Source organism: Oreochromis niloticus, linkage group LG2, assembly GCF_001858045.2.
Source record: "Oreochromis niloticus isolate F11D_XX linkage group LG2, O_niloticus_UMD_NMBU, whole genome shotgun sequence".
Taxonomy (NCBI): Eukaryota; Metazoa; Chordata; class Actinopteri; order Cichliformes; family Cichlidae; genus Oreochromis; species Oreochromis niloticus.
In genome coordinates this window covers 26,901,165-26,922,486 of record NC_031966.2, presented here as the reverse complement: position 1 = coordinate 26,922,486, position 21,322 = coordinate 26,901,165, and the positions used below count along the sequence as shown (strand labels likewise).

The 21,322-nt window shown below is 38.3% G+C and overlaps 1 protein-coding gene across 4 annotated transcripts; it reads right to left on the bottom strand.

Annotated features, from left to right (window-relative positions):
• Positions 1 to 414: 414 nt before the first annotated feature.
• Positions 415 to 21,104, bottom strand: kif3a (kinesin family member 3A). 4 transcript variants are annotated; one of them, XM_005467852.3, is made up of 19 exons: positions 20,921 to 21,104; positions 20,177 to 20,450; positions 19,878 to 20,022; positions 15,587 to 15,671; positions 15,191 to 15,296; positions 14,761 to 14,900; positions 14,439 to 14,636; positions 13,985 to 14,159; positions 13,788 to 13,886; positions 12,132 to 12,209; positions 10,613 to 10,621; positions 9,944 to 10,100; positions 9,667 to 9,847; positions 8,765 to 8,875; positions 8,421 to 8,546; positions 2,699 to 2,752; positions 2,524 to 2,592; positions 2,278 to 2,408; positions 415 to 1,278 (listed from the first exon to the last, which is right to left on the bottom strand). In XM_005467852.3, exons 1-19 carry the CDS (start codon positions 20,924 to 20,926, stop codon positions 1,230 to 1,232), a joined length of 2,193 nt encoding a protein of 730 aa, XP_005467909.1. In that variant the 5' UTR covers positions 20,927 to 21,104; the 3' UTR covers positions 415 to 1,229. The 4 variants fall into 4 exon arrangements, with proteins under 4 accessions (XP_005467909.1, XP_005467910.1, XP_005467911.1 ...); XM_005467853.3 differs by having other exon boundaries at positions 10,613 to 10,618; XM_005467854.3 differs by lacking the exon at positions 12,132 to 12,209 and having other exon boundaries at positions 20,921 to 21,103.
• Positions 21,105 to 21,322: the final 218 nt, after the last annotated feature.

Sequence of the window (21,322 nt, the reverse complement as noted above, 5' to 3'; positions counted from 1 at the left end):
CAAAAAAAGTCTCACAAATGGAAGTTATCGTTGGACCATTGGGCTGGGAATGCTGATGCAGATGATCAGACGTGTTTAACATGTCTGATCATCTTTCATGTGTGGTGCCATCATGAAAAGAGGGATCAAGATCACTTCCACCTGTGTTTTGGTTTGTCCCACAGAGAGATCAAAAGAGCAGGTGGCGGTGGGGATCCTTGGTAAATCACACCCTGAAAGCATTTGTGGGTAAAACTGTTCAGTAAAAAGTCGTTTTATGCAAAAGAGCAAGAAAAAACAAATATGACATCAATTAGGTCAGTTTAGAAACTCATTCTGAAAGCCAGCTGAGCTGTTTCTGGTGTGGTGTTGTAATCATGATAATCTCTTCTAGTTTCTAACATTTTAATTCTGGAACACAAAGAGCAACCAGAATGTGAGATAAAACATGTGGAATAATTTAATAAATAAAAAACAAACAAACAGTGGTTTAGCAAGTTTGTAAACAGTTGACAGGATGATAATACAGTATGATACAAAATAAAAGCCTTTTGCCTCCGCTATAAAACACCATGAAATGAAATCATCTTCACAAAAAATCCTACTAGTGCATTATACTAAGGCATACCATATGCATGTAGTATCTTGTTATAATAATATAACACAGTGTCCTGACATCTGACAATAAAAAGATGACTTTCCTATTTTAGCTAATAGCAGTAAGAGTTGACTGACATGCATGCTCCTCACCTACAGGAACGAGTATAAAGCAAAATTTTCATGTATATAATTATTTAAATACTTTAACCTTTTACCCAAATGATTTCTGTGAAATTGCACACGCAATCAGAAATTAATCATAACACATTAATATCCGCATGGGCCATTTAACACAAATCAGTTGGTCACATCGCAGGAAATCAGTTTAGAAGCTCACAGCTCTGTTTCTGTCAGCTTCTGTCAGGATTTTTAAGACATTTTCAAAAGAGAAATGTGTGTTTTTATGGTTATGGTGCAGCTGAAATATGTCCCAAAGCAACATAAAAATACCACAATACATATAACAGGTCCTCCAGGCCAAGAAGTCTAAAGACCTATCACAGGTGCAACTCCTTTACATGTAAAACTGTATGAGTTATTTAAAGTATGCAGATAATCTTTTAGATAGTGTTTGGTCATAAACTGGACCAACAGCGTCTTTCAGGTAACATGAGTGTTGCAGTGAACTTGGGCTCTCCTCTGTGCTGTCATCACTGCAGAAGGGATTCGATCACAGCGTCTGGCTTTGCAGATCTTTTCCTGTGCGGAGATGGGTGTGTGATAAACGTTATCAAGCATTTCAAGGAGCTTTTCAGCCTGCTCAGTTCTCAGAAAAGCAGCATATCGTGATATTGACTAATACCATCATGCTTACAGCTCATATCAAGCTGCTATAAATACACTAATTATGAAGAGTTGCTAAACGTTTGAGTTCCAAAACGATATTCAGGAACTCAACGCTATATTTAAATTGATCACCCTGTTCTTCACTTGGACTGCATGTACTTCATATTCATGCAGTCGAACTCAAGAACAAATAAAAAGATAAAATATGAGTAGAAATGTCACTGATCTAGCTTTTTTTTTTTAACCTACAAGTACACATGGAGATAACCAGCTCACGGTTTAACAAATTATTCTGAACCCTGCATCTAAAGATTGCATTTACACTTCATCTGTTTTTGCATCTAAGCTTAAACTCAAAGAAAAAAAACAATCATTTTGACCTGATTAGTACTTTAACTCTGCCTCAGTGTAACTACGTGAGGAAGATCTTCCTCTGTGATAACTGCAGCTGGGGTAACAGAAAAATTAAGTAGAAATCAACCATCTCTCTCCATGATAAGCACGCGCAGGAACGCGATTGCAACAGTCAGCCAGGAGCAATAATCTGATCCAACTTCACCACTAAGGGAATAAGAGGCCAACATTAGAAAGAGGTGCAAGTTTAAATTTTGGTTTTGTTGGTTAATGGTAGCTATTAGCTGGCCTGTTAAAAAAATTATTGTGGAAGTTTTTTTTCTTCCTTTTTTAACATTTCGGTCATTCATCTTGCCGACAGGATGCAGTCCAACCCATGCAAACCAAACTGGGTTAAATCACATGTAAGTACCAAAAAGCAAAGATTCATATTTGTTAACTAAGAGGTTAACAGAAGTGTATTACATATTGCTATGACAAATGTAGATGGTCGAGGAAAATGTGTGTAAATTACACAGGTAAAACACAAGGTACTGATTTGTGTAGAAAGCTCTCTACCTTCGCCCAGTCTTGGTACGGCCACTCTTGCTACTTTTAGAGGTCCTGGGCCTCTCTAGTTTCATCAGTGACTGCCGCATACTCTCCTCTGTGTAGGCTAGATACACATGAGACAGATCCACCTCAAATGGCTACAGTGACAAGGAGAAAGGAAAAGAGGTCAGAATTACAATGTAAAGAGAAGAAAAGAAAAAAAAAAAATCCACAACATCAATGATTACATAAAAACAACTTTCCACAACTCACATCTTTTTCTTTTTTGTCTGGAGCAGGGGTCTGTTTTCTCATGTTGTTGCCAGTGTAAGCCACACATTTCTAAAAGACACATACAAATCACCAGAAAGAAGGAGTGCAACTCTTTAAACAGATGCTGATCAGACTGTACACCAGTGTGTGAATTAGCTGTGCAAAGTGAGCTCACCAGCTGCCACTCTCCAATGTCCTCATTCCAGTGCACATAGTTCTCTATCATCTCCTACAAGCAAAACATGAGAGATTATCAGAAGTACTATCTGGAAGTTGAAGATGAGATATGTTGCATGGTGAGAAAACAGCAAAAGTAACATTTCTTTCTGCTTGTCAAAGAAAAACTGGTCAGCTGACAGTTTTGTAGGCTACTTGGAAGGCCATGCAACCTTCCTGTTTGTCTGCTTCTCAATGAAAATATGTTTAATGCTAGTAGATGTTGCTTCCCATGTAAAAAGGCCATCGTACAGGAAGTGCATTACTAATGTTTGAGTAAAGAAAGAAGCGGCTTTTCCAGTTTAAATGCATGTATGTCTACTAGATTTTGAATTGTACTTAAACCACTTTTGAAATCTGATATCTCTTTTCATATCTACTGTGCACAGATACACGACTTGGACAAAATACTTCTTCACCTACACACAACACCTACTAGAGCTGCTCGCCCATGGAAACCCATGCCATATAGCTAGAGGCACATTATAATTTCTGTGATGTTATTACTGGCAGAGGAGGCTTGGAGCTCTGCAGTTACTGGGTCATCAGAGCGTGCCGTGCCCTTTCAGCACTTGACGATCCTGGTCTGTGACGTTAATTGGTCTGCCGCATTTTCATAAACCCCTCCAATTCAAGCTCAAAGTCTGCGCTTCAATCACATATTGACTGTTTGAAAATTCACTGTTGTGGTGTACAGAGGCAAACCTACAGAAATTATTTGTTTGTCAAATTACAAACACAGCTTTATGTGTTCCTGCTGATGTGCGCACACATACTGTGAAGAGCACTATCACACAATCTATGTCTTTTAGGTACTTTGGTAAAAACAAATTTGGCTTGTATATCTGTCACAACATCTCATTCAGCACTTCAACAGCATAGCTTTCTAACAACATCGTACTACGCAAACATCCTGTTTTAAATTAGTAGATAAACTTTAATAGCTTCTTCTCCTATGGATGTGTGTTGGCCAAAGTAAAGCTGATTAAATCTGACCCTGCGTTACTCTGTTTGCGGTCTACTCTACGACATCTTGCTTGGATGCTCTTCTTTTAATTTCCTAGAATATATGAAACAAAATTAAAATGTATGTTTGTAGATGTGAAAAATAATTATTTGGTCACAACTAGTGTTGGGCGATATGGAAAAAGTATTTATCACGATATGAATTATTTTATATCACGATAACGATATATATCACGATATACCACCTGACCTGTGGTCATCTGGAAAGTATGCAGTCTGTAAACAGCGAGTGGAGAGGGTGCAGTCTTTGTTTTGAGTTACCGTAAAGCATGTCGCAAATCCGGGTGCACATAAAGCAGCACCATGTCGTAAAACCACAAGACGGAGTTTCTTTGTGAAAAATATCATTTTTTTATACTTTATTTTTCTCTTGCATGAAGTTAAGAGTATGTATAGTGAGAAGACAACACTAATATATTTGCCATAGGCTATTTAACTCTTTAAGACCTACCATGAGACCAAGTCCGCCAGAGCTTATCTTTACATTTTACATGCTGTAGTGCCATTTGTGGGAGCATTTTAAGTTGCTATACATCAATACAACCGTTATAGCCCAAATTTTAATAATATGTATGCATTAAGTCCATAGTAACTACATAAATTGCAAAAAAGTGCAATAAACTACAAAAAAATTGAAAATCGTTTTTGTTTTGTTTTTTACACATATTTCTAGTTAGAGAAATTTAAGAGGCTTATCCCTCAAAACTGTAAATACAAAAAAGTTGCACAAAAGAGTCTCCAACCACGAGAAATTTATTTTGAGTGTCTTCATAGTATCTTTATTTTTGAGATACACTAATTTTTATATACTACAGGAAATATGAAAATAAATATTATAATGTAAATTTGCAAAAAAACAGCATGTGCATCAAAATAAACTATTTCCAACAGTGTAATTTGACTTCTAAGCATCCCTGAAACGATACAGAAAAGCATAAAGTCAAACATGACTTTTAAAAACACCAACATAGGCTTTGAAAGTAAAAAACTACATTTTCCGCGAAAATGACGTCACTTCCGGTTTCGGACAGGTAATGGCGGACATGCGATAGTTCGCGCTGACTTATATTCCAACGTAGGAAGTGTTATGAACAGCTGATCGGATCGGCAAAGCGTGTTTCTGGAATATTATATTTTTGTTGCTGGAAGTGCTTTTTATGCAATTTTTGCAAAGCTATATGTGGAAGGAAACCGTGACCTCGGGCAAGCTAATGGAATAAGATGTAAGTACAACTCCTACGGTTTCATATACAAAAAAAATTATTGCGCTACCTTACGTGGTTCCAGTTCTACAGGGATTTAAAAATAGTTAGGCAAAACGGAGTGTGCCTGCTCCGACCGGTTGTAAAGGGTTAATGATATATTTTATATAATAATTTATAAAATTAGGGTTAGAAACGATAGAAAAGATAGAACACAAATGGCACGATAGAAACTTTTCTATCGTCCACACGATATATATCGTCATATTGCCCAGCACTAGTCAAGCAGTCACTCTGTTGCTGGTTGGCAAAATTCATAAAGGTCCAGCAGTAACAAAACCTCGCTCTTATTAACAAAGCCACGGATCTTTAGGAAAATGCTACTATTACTGTCAGTGGCATGTCATTACAACTGGCATCTTCCTACAAATACCATTTCCCATTAGGGCTGGGCCATATTATACCGTTCACGGTAATACTGGTACAATGTTAGACAACGATAAGAAAATGAAATGTCGCGATAGAATATGGGTAAAACGCGCATGCGCAGTGCTTTTGTTTTCATACGCACATGGCCAAAAAGCACAGCGGCAACGGAGAATGAGAAGGGAGAAAGCGGATTGTTGAGTGAAACGGATGAACCAGAATTGGTTTGTAAAAATGGTGCCACTTCAGTGATGTGGAACTGGTTTGGTGTTTGTCCGTCAGATACACAACAAAGCACATTTTTTTGTAGAACATGCAAGCGGGCCGTCGTTATTGCCGTATTTGTCGGATTAAGCTGCTAGTAAATCTGGGAGTAATCAGGGTCCTAAACTCCGTCCCCTTCAGGGCCCAAAGTCAAATGAACACTGCAGCATCACTGAGAGTTAAAAACTGTCTAAATTCTTTCATCTTTAATAAAACGATCAGCATTGCTGCTTTACCAGGTGTAACTATGAAGTTTAACATCCAGGCTTACATTTAACGGAGTTAGAAGTTAGCGGAAGTTAGCTCACTAGTTTTGCTAGTTACCTAAGCATGATATAGCATGTTCTGACTGAGAGATTTCTGAAAAAATTCAAACGTACAGCTCTGCTGTCACTTCCAACACACATGAAGACAGGAAACTAAACAGCAGTGACGTTTGTAGGGTTACTGAAGTTGGGCTAGCTGGTATATAATGTTGTGCTACGTGATCGCTAGCGACACAGCTATGTTAGCATAACATAAACAGTGAAGCTGCAGGATGAAAGCTAACTTTTTTCCACTCGATAAAAGTTAACATGAAGGTTCCTGATGGTTAGAGACAAATGTAATCGCATGGCAGGATGCTGTAAACGGACCAAACTTCAGTCAGGAGAACAACTGAGATAATCCATCCACAATATGAGGTTAGTCATTAATATACTGCAACAACACGGGAATAGAGCAGCTGTGATAGACTACAGCATTAATGAATCACGTGGTACAGAAGTAGAGGAAGCAAGAAGAATGAGCTGAATAAAGTTTGATTTATTTGACTGCTTTGTTTCGCTTAATGTGCCTTATAATCCCGTGCACCTTGAGGTCTGAAAAATACGTATTTGACTCTTTTATTTGGCACACTGCAGTTTAATGTTGCAAAGCAACCTCTTTTTAACTTCAGCGGATATTATACATGGTTATGCTCAGGATATGTCAGCCCATTTCCACTGGAAATGCCTTTTGGTTAAACTTTCAGCAAGGAATTTGCATTTGCACTCTTAAATTTTTATATAGCTTTAATGCATATAAAAAAAAAAAACAGCTGCTTGTTTAAGTGAAAATAAATGGATGGGGGGTTTTTTGCGCTAGTAAAGTTGTGGAGTTGTATTTTGTCTCACATCAATTATATCGTCAGTTATATCGTTATCGCAAATTTTCAAATATATATCATGATAAATATTTTTGGCCTATCGCCCTGCTCTATTTCCCATTACTAATTGTTAATACCATATCAGGATTAAAGATTTACAAAAGTTCAGTAATAATCAGAACTTTCATTATTTCGATCAAATATGTGGAATTTCTGGAAAAAAAAACTGAGGGGTTTGTTGCTACTGTGAGACACGTTTTTTTTATCATTGTTAAAAACATTGGGAAAAAAAAATATGGAAAGATTTTACTTGAAATTCTAACATTTTATATAAATAAATGCTAGACTAACAATGGGCTTTTATTTAGAAAATTAGATATTTCTAAGCATATCCTTCGTGTCTGTGAAGGTTCTCAGTCATCCAGGTCATCGTAGTCAAAGGAGTTTGTAAAGAAAAGCGTCTGGACTTCTTTAAGTTGCTTGAAGACGTTTCACCTCTCATCCGAGAAGCTTCTTCAGTTCTAAGGTCAAATGGCCGAGAGTCCCAGATTTAAACCCAGTGGGAGTATCCCCCCAAGGAGGGACAAAGGACCCCCTGGTGATCCTCTAATCACATGCGCCAAGGTGTGAAAGCGGGTGTGGGACCTAATCAGCCAGGGTTTCGGGTGAGCCCATTGTGAAACCTGGCCCCACCTTGTCATGTGAATTCCTGAGGTCAGATGGCCCAGGATGTGAGTGGGCGTTAAGGCGTCTGGGGAGGGAACTCAAAACTGGATTATAGATGGCAGACAGTTGGTGTCGTAAACCACCACCTCTGTTCAAAGATGGTCGCTCACAGTGGACATAGATGGCCTCTTTCACTCCTCTTTCAAACCATCTGTCCTCTCTGTCCAATATGTGAACATTGGACAGAGAGGAAGCTTCTCGGATGAGAGGTGAAACGTCTTCAAGCAACTTAAAGAAGTCCAGATGCTTTTCTTTGCAAACTCCTTTGACTAAGCATATCCTTCATTTTTTCTGACTTAATGGCTTTTATTTTGAAAATCTCACACAATCGGAGCATCTTGATAACTTTAAATAAATAATTTGCAGCTATTATTATCAAAACTGACATTTTCAAGCATGCTGGTTAATTCCTGTAAGTAAAAGGCGGGGACACTCAGCCTCCAAGATAAAAATTCATGCCTAAAGATTGAAAACTGTGCGCAGGTTAAAGACAATTGTTTTGATTCTAACATCTGACAGTTAATTAGTCCAATTCAGACCTACCATTTCTTTGAGTAAGGGCAGATTTTCAAAACAAATTATTAATTAAAAATTATTAAATAATTCAAAAAGAGTAAAACACATGCACAAAGTGTTTGAACTGTGTCTCTATAACAAATGATGTAGAGGAAGCAGAAGAAGTAGAACTATAATGAATAAAGCCAACAACAATATAAAAACAACCCCACTCAATTCATGTCAGATTTAGATGATGTACGCTTAATGTGTGTATGTTTAAATAACAGGTAAATACAAGTATCAGATTAGCCTTGTAACTAAAAAGATGCGTAATATTACAGTACTTCTACTGTGATTGCGTTATCTGGACTTCTCTTAAAAGCCCACACATGCGCATGCACGCACACACACACCTGGTATTCCTGGGGAATAAAGTTGTCTATGATGAGCATCTGGAGCCGGAGTTCTCGGCTCAGCTGGCGGATATTCTCGAGGAGGCCCTCGATTTCTCGGTGATGCTCTTGCTGCAGATCTGCCATCTAACCAATGAAAAAAACAACAATTGTAGCAGATCAGTTTCTGCTAAACTGATAATACATCTAGCCACAAAGAACTATTTGATTAAATCTGAATATACATGACGCATACACAATAACAGCAATACTTTAGTGTCTCATAATGGTCGCCCTGCTGTCCCGACAGGGAACAATTCAAAGAATAATGATCATTTATGGTGCAACCCTTTTGTTAAGCTTACTTCAGATTTGGCAGCCATCAGCATGGTCCATACTTTCTTCAGCTTCTTGGTCTTTCCTTGAGCCTCTTCCTGCAGGCTAGTATACTTCTCTTCTATATCCAAACGTTCTTGCTGTTTTAAGAGGGACGAGGTTCAGTGATTATGCACAATCGAGGTACTTTTGCAAGCTTTTGTTTGGGCTTACAAAAATATATATATTTTGTGTGTATGGTAAAGGACATTATACCATCGAGCTGCAAGCAGGAACAGCCACAAATAAACAGCAAAAAATCAAAATATCACTTTTAATTAAAAAAAAAGAAGCTTTCAAACATCTTTAAATCAGACATTAAACTAAAAGGACATGAGTTTTGCTAACTTTTATCTGAACACCAATCATAATCAATTTGCACATCAAAGTGTGTAGTATTAACTTCTAACCATATTTCCAACCACAGTGATGCAATAATTTCTCTAAAAAACAAGCAATGTAACTGTCAGCATATCCTGTCATCTCAGTAAAGCACGACAGGATAATGGTTAACTATGAGTGGCAAAAGCGTCGCAGTTTTTTGAAACAAAATGTTGCCCAAAAACAAACAAAAAAACAAATTGTAAAACTATTAATTTAGCTGGGGTTTTTTTAAACCACTGGTCAGCAAGCAAACAAACATACATGAGATATTCTCTCCAGGGTAACTGACAGATATGGGTTACAGGTTTAATTTTCAAATGTATTTGTTGCTTTATTTTGGTTACAATGTGGTACAACAGGTAAAGAAGAATTTCCCAAGTGTTAATGCTGATTCATTATTGTGACATTACCGTCAACAGCGTGACTCAATAATTTAAGTGACAATCAGCTGCCAACTTTAGAAAAGGATGAGATAATGCGTGGATTCAATGACGTTATTTATCCTTACCTCTTTTTCCTCCAGTTCCTTCCGCAGCTGCTCTGCTCTCTTGCGACGCTCTTCGAGTTCATTGTTGGACTCCTCCAAAAGCTTCTCCTGCTCCTCAGCTTTGGCCAAGAGGTCCACCCCACCCACAATCACCTTCTTTTCTAAAGCCGATAATTTCTCTAGCAGGAGGTGATGCTCCTGCCTGACATTTTGAAAGGCCCACCAATTACCAAAATGAGCAAATACCACAAATGATTTTTAATCAAAAATAGAATTTGTTTTGTCTTTATTGACTCACTGGGCTTTAAGAAGGTCCTTCTCCCTCTTCTCAAGCTCTGCTCTTGCCTTGTTCCTCTCCTCCTCCTCCATGTCTAGCTTGGCCTCCAAAGCCTTTCTTTCCTCTTCAATCTTTGCCTGCATCTCCACCATCTTGTCTGGGGAAACCTTCTTCCTTCCTGAACAGACGCACATAGGACAGCAAAGAGCCTTAGTGGTTGTTTAACATGCACTTGTCGCTGTATAGGTATTGAATCATTTAAAGGCAGATTAATTCCTCTTTAACAATCAGCATTAGTATTATTTAATCTGTGCAGTTTCTGAGCAAACCTGTGGGTCTTCTGAATGAGTCCTTACAAGGGAACGCTAGTAGGATCCAGGTGCATATGTTTCTAGCTTGCTAGTGCACAGTATTAAATAATCACTGTTAGTATATGCAAAACCTATAAATAAGGGAAACTATAAGAAATGTGAGGATGATATCATGGTGCTTATGAAAAGAGTAAGTATTAAGGGTGGCAGTCAGACAATGGACAAACAGAAAAATGCTAGCAGTGCTTATACAATCAGCAGTTATCCAATCAGTTAGTGAAAAGCTACTAAAGCACGCGTCGGCCATCTTGATCATTTTAAGTGAGCAAAAAACATTGTTTCTAAAGGACAGTTTGACCATGTAGACTCTTACACCAACCTCTTTCTTCTTGAATTAAGAGGTGTATAGCAAGTCAGACAGGCATCATTTGCACCAGAAGAAGGAGAAAGAGAAAGAGCAACACATTACAGAGTGATTCTGAAAGACTTACATCTCTATAAATTGAAACAAAAAAAAAAAATACAGGACATGGAGGAGTGGGTGGAAGACAAAATGCTGATGAGATGAGAGGCATCTTTTAGTGATGCCAGTCATAAGACACACATGAAAGAAAAAAAAACATAATGAAACATAATGTGGGTGAATTAGGTCTTAAGGAAATCACAATTTGAGCAGGTACAAAGTGAGGATATTGCACTGTCATGCACAAAAACTGATCATTCAGGTCATGTGTAAAGAAGAATAATAGAAAATATTCTTCAGATAACATCAACCTTTCACAAAGAGTTGTCCAGCTGGGCAGATACCCCAAATTAATGGACTGAGTGGATTCAGGAATCTGCAGCACGAGCACCTTCATTCAACGGACAAACTTACAATCAGTTTTATGGAAACCCTAACAAGGCCTGGGAGATGACAATGAAGGTGTGTGGAGCAGTCGGGAAGCGGGATTATGTTGTGAGCCTACAGGAGTGGCAGTGTGTCAAGGATAGTACAAAGCCCCTTTTCACACATGTCCTGTAATCCACAAACACCATGTAGAATTACCAAACTAGGATCAACACCCCCAAAAGATTGCATGCTTCCTTGTAATCCAGCAATGCAATCCTGATGCTAATTGTAAATATAATAACAAAGGAAAAAATATAGGTTTAAGGCTTTCTCCATTACATCAACTGATCAAGGCTTTTAACACACAAAGAGGACATTAAAAAATATATATTAATTTCCACTAAAAATTGTGAAAATTGATAGAAACTGAGAAACTCTTCAGAACCCAGACAACTGCATTAACCACAGTGAAAAATAGTAACAGGTAACTAGGTAAGCTGACCACTAAAGAGGAAATGCAGCAAATTACTTGAGTCATTGACGGGACATCGAGGCCTCAGGAAATCCCCTAAAGAAAACCACCTACATCCACGGCATGAAGAAAAAAAATGTCTTTACTACACATGACAGGTTGGTATTCAGCTTTCATTCATGCTCGTTTACAGAGCATAAAAAGAAAAACTATAAACAGCGTACAAGCTATTGTTTATTCTTTATTTTAATCTTAATCGCCATTCGAAGAGTTGCAACAAGCTAATAAGGAAATACGGAGGGCAAAAAACTTTGAAAAACTTTGAAATGTAGACTATATAATTACAGATCATATTTACTTTACAGTGAAACTGCTTAGCAGCATCTGTCTAAAAAGGTTACATTGTTCGGGGAAACTAAAATGGGAACAAGACTTGTCAAAGAACTGCGTCTAGTATTCATGAATACAGCCAATAAAGCGTAAAAGTGCACGGCATAAACTGCAAAAATGCAGCAAATGTATCTGTCTCATGTGTGAAAAGGGCTTAAATTTGTAGGCAGGTGGGTTGGTGAGCAGAGTGCTGCTCTAACTCACTATTCTGAGGTTTGTCCTCAGTGGACAGTGGCACTGCGGAGGTGCAGTCAAAATTTGAACTGATGTTGTTGCTGGTGTCTGTAAAGGAAAAGAGGAAGTACTATACCCAACAAAGCCCACAATGAGAAATAAAGAGTGAGAGATAAGGTCTAGCAGCATTTGTTTTGCAGTTTGCGGGTATATCAACTGCAGCTCTGTAATGTGCACATACGCATATAAACAAACACAGCATCCAGACAGTTTGGCTGCTATTAATTTCGAATAGCTTAATACTATTTCAAGTAGAAAAGTCCCAACTGAAAAATATGCACACACATCAATTTGGAGAAAAAAAAAAAAAATAGAACAAAGCATCAAGAAAATATCCAGCACTGCAACACATACCGAATTCATGAGTATTTAACACCTACTTTTTAAGAAGGTGAGAATACCAGGGAAACTAAGAGGTTTTATGTTTAAGGAAGACTGTGAACATTCAAGCAACATCAAAGCAACCTCAGTGCTGACTCATAATAGAATGATGACAGTGATAAGGCCTAAGACATCTTCTATGCGGATCATCACTGTAAGCAGATTTAAGGTTGAACGATCTGTGTGCTTATTCACAATAGGGCTGCCACGATTAGTCGACTAGTCACGATTACGTCGACTATTAAAATCGTCGACGATTAATTTAATAGTCGACGCGTCGTTTGAAGCTTTGTAAGATCCCAAAAGACGCATCAGTAAGTAGTAGGATTTAAGAGTGTAATGACGGACTGAAACAGAAGATGGCAGCACTGCATGTACAAGGATGCCAGCTGCCTTTAAACCCCGAAGAAGAAGAAGCTGTGTCCCAGAATTCATAGCGCGGCCCTGCTCAGTTTTCAACAATGGCGGCAGCTAGTTAGTTTTAATATCACTCTTATTATTCTTTCTGGGTCACAAAATAAACGTTTAACATATTTTCAGGCGAGAATATAGCTGTGTAAACCTCAAATATCTGCTCAGTTTATCAAGACATCACATATTTTCAAAAGTGCTCCGACGTTTCCGGAGACGTCTGTTACCCACCAGCTCGATAGCTAGCTGGGGTTGACGGCTCACTAGAGCCAGTGAGAACACCAGACTCCCGGCAAATCGTTTTCAAACTCACCGCCGTCTTTCGCTACTCAGGTTAAACATGATATATTAGTCACTTAGATAACTTAAAAGTGATATTGTTTGGCTTTTTTTAGTATTTTATTTGTTCCTGAGTAAATCGGGTTGGCTGAGATTAAAGTTATAGTTTTTACACAGCTGAATAAACGTCAAGCAGACAACTGATTATCAGAAGTGTGAGATGCTCGAGAATATACTCCGGTGTCCTGTTATATTTTAGATAGCAAGGAACAGACGGCTGAGTTTTTTAAACTCCACCAAACAAACTACAAATGTCATTAAAATTTAATAAACTATCATCTTGTCTTTAATTTTAGTTGGCACATACCTTAAACACTTAAAGCTGTAAGCTAATGATAGTTATTTAAGAGCAGATGCATGCTGGTGAAATAAGCTGTACGTTTTACATCCAATGGATGCATGATCTGATTAGTCGACTAATCGCAAAAATAATCGGTGACTAGTCGAATATCAAAATAATCGTTTGTGGCAGCCCTAATTCACAACTGTTTTTACCTCTTCTTCTCCTTCGACCATCTCCTGCCTCCCCTCCTTCATCGTCACCTTCATCCATCTCCTCTGATGCACTGCCATCAGAGCCAGAGATCTCTTCACCTAGATGCGCCACGAAGTGGCATTTCACAAAGACGTGGCGTTAAAAATTATATGCAAATCAAAAAGTGCAATGATTTCTTCGAGCTCTGGCTTTTTACCTTCTTCCAGCTTTTTCTTGAGCTCCTCGATCTCTTTCTGAAACTGACGCAGCAGGGCATCTTTAGGATCCTCATTGATCCTGGCTTTGTTTTTGATGTTTTTAGCCCTATTGGCATAGCGAAGGGTACTGATGGTCTCATCATAGTTGTAGTCTGCAGGTCCTATATTTGCACACTGGAGGGAATTAAAGCATTGCATTTAAAGGAATGAATGCAAAAACTTTCAATTCAACACTTAAAATACTTTAAAAATCCCCCTCAATTTAAGGTTTAGTTGGGTTTTTAGTTAGGTCAGGAGTTGTTGTTTTGTGGTGTTACAGCAAAACAGATCAACCAAAGTATTTTTCAAAAACACATCTGTGGTTTCAGCAAGAATTCAAGTTTTCTTTAATTATAATAAATCCTTCCATCCTTGCAAAGACAACAGCACACTGCTTTCCAAATTTAGCAGTACCATCATCGTTTTGGAGTTTCCACCAAGTGAATCCTGGAGTAGTCGGGTCAGTTTTGAGTTCCTGTAGGGAACGTGAGTGCTCTTGCCATCCACCAGGGCTGAGATGACATTACCCAGCGTGGAGAGAGACAGATTTATCTTTGTTGCTTCCTTTAAACGCTGACCTGTGGCTCCAGTCTTGCCCTGTCTTTCTGAGCCCTGTAAGGAGTGAAAGTCTATATTTAATTAATGGCAGTGAGGTGTATCATGGACTGTAAGAATATAGTACATACACCCAATATCAATATCATCTCCTTTACTTTAGTAGTACAAGAGTACATACCGCAAGGTCAACCAGATGAAGTTTTCCCATGCGCACATGCTGGTTGCCGTCTACGCCCTTCTCGCTGCACTCGATGGTGATGGTGAAGATAGCATGGGAGCGCGAGCTATGTTCATTCATGTTTGTGGCTCCAACAGACCCTAAAAATACCACAATAGGGTTTGACCAGACAATATAATTACGGTGACAGATTCAGTAACATTAAAACAGAACCTGAAATTAAAACTTTGAAAATGTTATTTTTGCATATTTCCCATTTACTCTTTAGTAGTCACCATTTTCCATTTACTACAAGTAGGGTGAGAGCCTTTTACTCTGACGTGTGGTTTTTAATCACAAGAGATAAATATCTCAGTTTGGAGGAATGAAGATCAGCATTTAGTTTTGTGGGCATCTATTTCACTTTCAGTACTGTCTGTGTTCTGCTTACGGTTTTTGTGGCCCAGTGTCATGATCCTGTCCATATCATCAGCATTGTTCACAACGTAACCAGACAGGTCTTTTATGTACACGCCAACATCTGGTCTTTCTTTCACCTGTCATAAAAGAAAAGAAATCAACACCACAATGCTGAGAAGCTGCTGTCAGAATTACACTAGCAAAACACTGAACACAATCAAATTAATTTAGCCATCTTCTGGAAGGTTTCAGTTCAATTCAATTCTATTTAAAAATTACAACTGTCGCCTCAAGGCACTTTATATTGCAAGGTACAGACCGTGCAATAATATACTCTAGTCATATACGGATAAGACTATAGTGTCCTTCATGCCAACTTCATCTGAACAGCTTTGCTAAAAGTTACTAATAGTAAATGCAGTGTTACCTCTAGCCTCTGCATCTGGTCCTTTCCCAACAAATCCCGCACCTCTTCGTTGTAAATCTCCAGGTATGAAACACGAACTAAAAATCTGTGGAAGGTAAGTGCAAATCAGACACTCACTAAGATTTCAAATTGTAAAATGTAAATGTTTTACCTGTAACAGTTTAGGTCAAAACCTTTAAGAGCTCTGTTTAGAGCCCTTACAGGTTTGGAGCCTTTAAATAATTTGAATTAAAAAAAAACCAAAACATTAAATGAGCAATACATTCATAGTAACAGATTCCATCTATGGGAATACCAGTTTCCAAGTTTTTAGCAAACAGCTCTTTGGGAATCACCTTCCTGGTGCAAAATACTATCTATGGGAATGATTTCATTCATTTCATAGAAATAAAAATACTTGTTTAAAATGCTTTTTTCCAAATATCTTTTGCTTTTAATATATGCACAAGCTCATTTAAACAAAACAGCAACACACAATGTCTCACACAACGCAATATATTGTCCATTAGTTCTGTGTCACTGAGTATTGCAAAGTTCCAATTCAGCTTGAAGTCTGAATGTGCACTTAGAGCACTTTTCTGTGAAACTCCAGTTAAAATCCTCCTAGGTCAAACCTAGTTGGATATTTGTATTTCTTTTAACATGGGGCATGTCTCAATGCAAGATGTCACTTTAATGCACAGACATTCTACATTACAGTACACATCACTTTTGCCCTTTTGCACGCTAAAATATGTCACTGTTTTGAAAAATCCCTTAAACAGCAATGATATCAGAAATTTAGCAGACCTCTGGTGTTTTACTGTTTTCAGATTAACTTGTGGTCTCAAAATGTATAACCTCATCTGATGCTAAATAAAAAGAAAAATTGTTAAACATGGTACAACCAAAACTGCTAGCGTGGTGATTTTGACCCCATCCTATAATGACAACAGCAAGGTCAAAGCTTTTCTAATTTTAAGTAATTACGTTTTTAAGTGTCTATATTTTGGGGATTTAAGTTTTAAAAATAATTACAGATAACAAATATAATATAAATATGAGAATTCACTAATAATGATGACAACAAACAAGACAATAGCTAGTATATCTGAATAATTTCATTATTGTAGAAGAACATCATTAAGGAAAAGCTGACAATGAATTTTGGATAATATGTTGTATCTATAATGCTAAAATAAAGATGGTTTTAAAAAAATAAATAAAGGGAGCCTTCGAGCCTATGAGACAGACATAAAACTGACCTCATAGTTGGCTATAAAAATGAAAAAAAAATAAAATAAAATAACTGTACAACAGTAAACGTTCATCACACCATCCACAACTGCACAGAGATGTGCATCTGTCATTCACACGTCCATATCAATTGCTAAACCCCAGTTTTCACTCAGATTAATAGTCCTCACTCTGGAACCCCCCCGGTTCTTTACACGTTCTGTCACACATTCACTGCTCTGACCCACCTCAACAACCCATTCCGCCCTGCAGTAATTATTAATCTTTTATCCAACTACACTCCCCTGTATATTGACTCATCAATATACCAACCAGCCTCAGCATCAAAATGTATGAAAATAATATGTGCTGCTGGACAACCCAGCATCCCGTGACTGTTACTTTATATTTATTTCTATAGGGTCAAAATGACGGCCTTGGTGCCTCTATATGCCAGTGGCCATCTTATGTTTTTTTGTCCTTTTGAATAAACCAATTTTAAGAACTATGAGATGATGGCATTTTAATTTAACAGATTTACGTGTTCTTCTGAAATGACCTTCTTGTTGGGTCATTCGACAGGCTTTTTTCTTCTTCTTCTTCTTTTTTTTTTTTTTTTTAAACACATGCATTACTCATGCATCAACACTTGAGCATAAACATCACACTGCACCAAACACTGAGTTTATGTGAAGCTAGTTACAAAAAACCTCATTTCACCTTTGACGTGGCTTCTTGACAGCCACAATTTGTAATGAGGCTTCAGCTAACCATAAATGGATCAAATAAAAGGGCAGTGTGTCAGGCTTTTGCGTAGATTAGACTAAAGGAATGGAAACAAACTATTCACTTTTGTGACAGTGCTGCTACTAACAAAAGTCCTAAAGATGTAACTTGTTCTTTGCCAAGTTGTCTGCAACTGACTGGATCAATTGTGTGAAACTGATTGTGGTCTTAGGGCTGCTCAATTAATCGAATTTTAATCTCGATTACGATCTGGGTTTTCAACGATCATTAAAAATGACTGAGCCGATTATTAGCACCTCCCTCGTGCTTTACTCTCGCGCTGCTCCGTGTGGCAAATCGAGCGCACCTCTCTGCGTTTCGAACACGCGTCACAGCAATTAAGAGGACCCAAAGGAAACTCGGAAAGCTAAGCAGAAGTTATTTGGAGAGGAGAGGATAATGGCTGCTGAAGAAAGAATGTCGTTGGTTGAAAAGAGAGGTAAAACGACTTCAGTGGTGTGGAAACCAATGTCCCCTCTAAGCTGCGCACGTGCGCAATTGCGCACTGCTGGCACGGTCTCTGCGCACAGAAAATCTGCGTTGCGCACAAAAAAAATCTAACCTGAATTGAAATTAAAATTAAAACTTAAACAATTCTGTTTTGCAGTGTTAGTCAGTAAGTGACTGGCTGCTCCTGTATGGGATTAGAACGATGCCACCTTATCCTATAGTCCAGCCAATAATGCGATTCACATTCGTATATACACAGCCAATCAACGTCGTTGACAGGCTATGACAGCGTCCTTATGTGCCGACACCGGTGTTTTAGCTGGCAAAGCAGTGTGGCTGATGTGCAGTGAAGCCACATTAATGACAACGTGTACAACCATTGGAGATGTGAGCAGGACAGACGGAACAATTGACGGAAAAAGTGTGGACTTTATACCAGTTTTTAAATTGTGTTGATGGGCCACGTAAAACCAGAGTTATGATAAAAAATATATGCAATGTTTGGTTTTCTTCCTGAATACTATCGTTGTTTATATTTACTGCAGGAAGAAACGGTAAAAACGGCGTTTTATAAGGAAAACGCTCGAAAGCGCTCTCCACCTGTGAGCAAAAACAAAACCAAAAACCCCCACCCTTTCCTATTGGTCGGAAAAAGTACCATGTCGACCAATCAAAAAATGATGTGGCAACGTGGCATCTAGTTGTTAAGAAACAGGGGGAAGTTTTAGGAGTGACGGCGGTGTTCTGAGATGTGAGAGATTTGAGACGTTTAGCGCAAATCTTGTGTAGTTAGTGTGTAGTGTAGTCAATAGTTTTGTTGTGTGTGTCAGAACAATGAGGCGACTGCTGAATGTTACAGGAGTGATACATCTGTTGTCAGGCCTGCAGGTATCAGGCTGTTGTTCTCCTTTATCTCATAGCGGACAGAAATTATTTTTTGGAGTGGCAAAAATAATTTGTGTGGCATCAGATTTGATGCAGAACAGCTGATTGTTCTGTAAATAGTTTGAAATGTTTATTTAAAAAAACGCCTTGGCTGCATTAAAAAAAATAAATAGCTGCAAAAAACTTTGTTGTTTGCCAAACTGAGTTACTTTTTTGAAGTAGTAACTATATAATTAATTGCCCAACATTGGTCATTATATACTTTATTTTGCAGACAGAGAGTTACAGACTCTCTCCCAGACCACAGACTCATAATTCAAGTCAGAGCTTTATGAAAAAAAGGAAAAAAAAAGAAAGAAAGTTGTGTTTTCAAAACTGGAGTTCAAGTTATTTTTACTTCCAATAGTGTTAACACACTACACAGGTCATGAACAGGATTTTTTAAATTTTCATTGTAAGTGGGCTAAAGCAGTTATTTTAAAGTAGTCTAACATAAATGTAAATGCTGTAATTTGATTATTTTAATAAACCATGTAACTTGGATGGATTAGATGCTGGCGTGACCACAGTGCACATGTCTGCTGTCGCTCACAGTGGTCCAAGGGACCGCTCAGGGAGTTTGTGTGTTCGCTCAGACACATGAAAAATTTGAGGGAACATTGGTGGAAACATTAGGGGTCCACGGAGTCAGACGTGGATCAAATATTGTGCAGTATTTTGAAGTTCACTAAACATAGATGTTTGCAATATAAAAAATAAATGAAAAATGTAAACATTTGCACTGTAATCAGTATTTGCACACTATTTTATATTATTTTTTGACAATCTTTAAAGCCATTATTCAAAACATTGTTATTGTTAAATAAATATCGTCAAATAATCGAGATCTCAATTTCAGTGAAAATAATCGTGATTATCATTTTTGCCATAATCGAGCAGCCCTATGTGGTCTTACCTTGTGTCACCCTCTGCCTTGGCAATGTGCCCAAAAATATGAGCAAAGGAATTTGGGATTATCCCTCTGAGCCCTGGCACCGCTCTCACACCCTCCATTGTGAAAGTTTTTCCTGTGCCAGTCTGTCCATATGCAAAGATTGTGCCTGAAATGGACAGCAGAAAATAAAAATCATTACTTCAAATAATGCATGTGGAAAATAAGAAAGAAGCCAAAACGCAAAGTTTACAATCAAATAAAGAGAACAGCAATGGTTTCCTAATTTGAAAAAGCAATGAGAATAGTCTCATTAAATATACCATTGTAACCCTCTAACACTGAGTCAATGATGGGGCGGGCTGTGAGATTGTAGACATCCAGCTGTTTACTGTCAGGACCAAACACAGTGTCAAAAGTAAAGGTCTTCGGAGGTTCGTGGGGGTTCTCCAGCTTGTTGACTGTGATGGTCCCACGCATCTCGTCCACTATGACGGCCTGTTTGTGGCCCATCGTCGTCTCTTTCTGGTTGAGGGGACGACATCTCACCACGACCTTAACATTATCGCTGACCTCCTGCTTCTCAAGCTTATGGCTCTGAAAAATGAAGTACCACAATACCACAATAAAGACAGTTATTTCTACTATGCAGCAATAATGTTTATTTCACGAACACAGATATAAGGGCAGAGCTGTCAGGTCGATTCAGTGGAGCTAGCTTATTAGTTTGGACTAAATCTGAGGGTAACATTTGTAGAAGCTAGCTAACGGTGAGGTTATGCTTGAGTTACCTGCTTTGCATTTCCGCTAGCTTTTTTGCTATGCAGGAATACGCTAGGACTGGTAATATAAATGACAATGCTAGCTGGCAAGCACTACTTAAGGACACCTAATCTGAGGTGACCTGCAAAACCCAACGTCAGAAGAGTCTACGGGGGGTTTTTGTATCCTGCAGCAACAACAACGGCTAGGCTAGCTGTGCTAACCGGTTAGCATCACATCAGCAGAGGAAGGGAGGAACCCAGTTTGCAAACAAAACAAAAAGGCAAACATGCGTGGGGACTTACCGGCATAGTGACAAGGCCGAAATGCAATTACAGTGCACGTATAGTAACAATGAAATCTTTTCAAGCCTTTGTTCATTTGACTCTACGTTATCCGAAGCATTAAAATACCAAAGCTATGCCCATATTACCAGAACCTCACAACCAATCGCTTGTTGTCAGGTCTGCTTGCGCATGCGCTAACCGGTCGTCACTGGTTCAGTCAGCAACTGCATCAGTTTAATATTAAATGACATCGGGAATTTAATGTTACGGAGACAAGTACAGGTGCAAAGTATAAGGAAATATTTTGTTGTAGAGTGATTCACTACACACACACACACACACACGTCTTTATATCTTTGAATAATACCATCTGCTTGCCCAGTATCAGCTTACACTTCATCTATGGAAGGAACTGGCTAC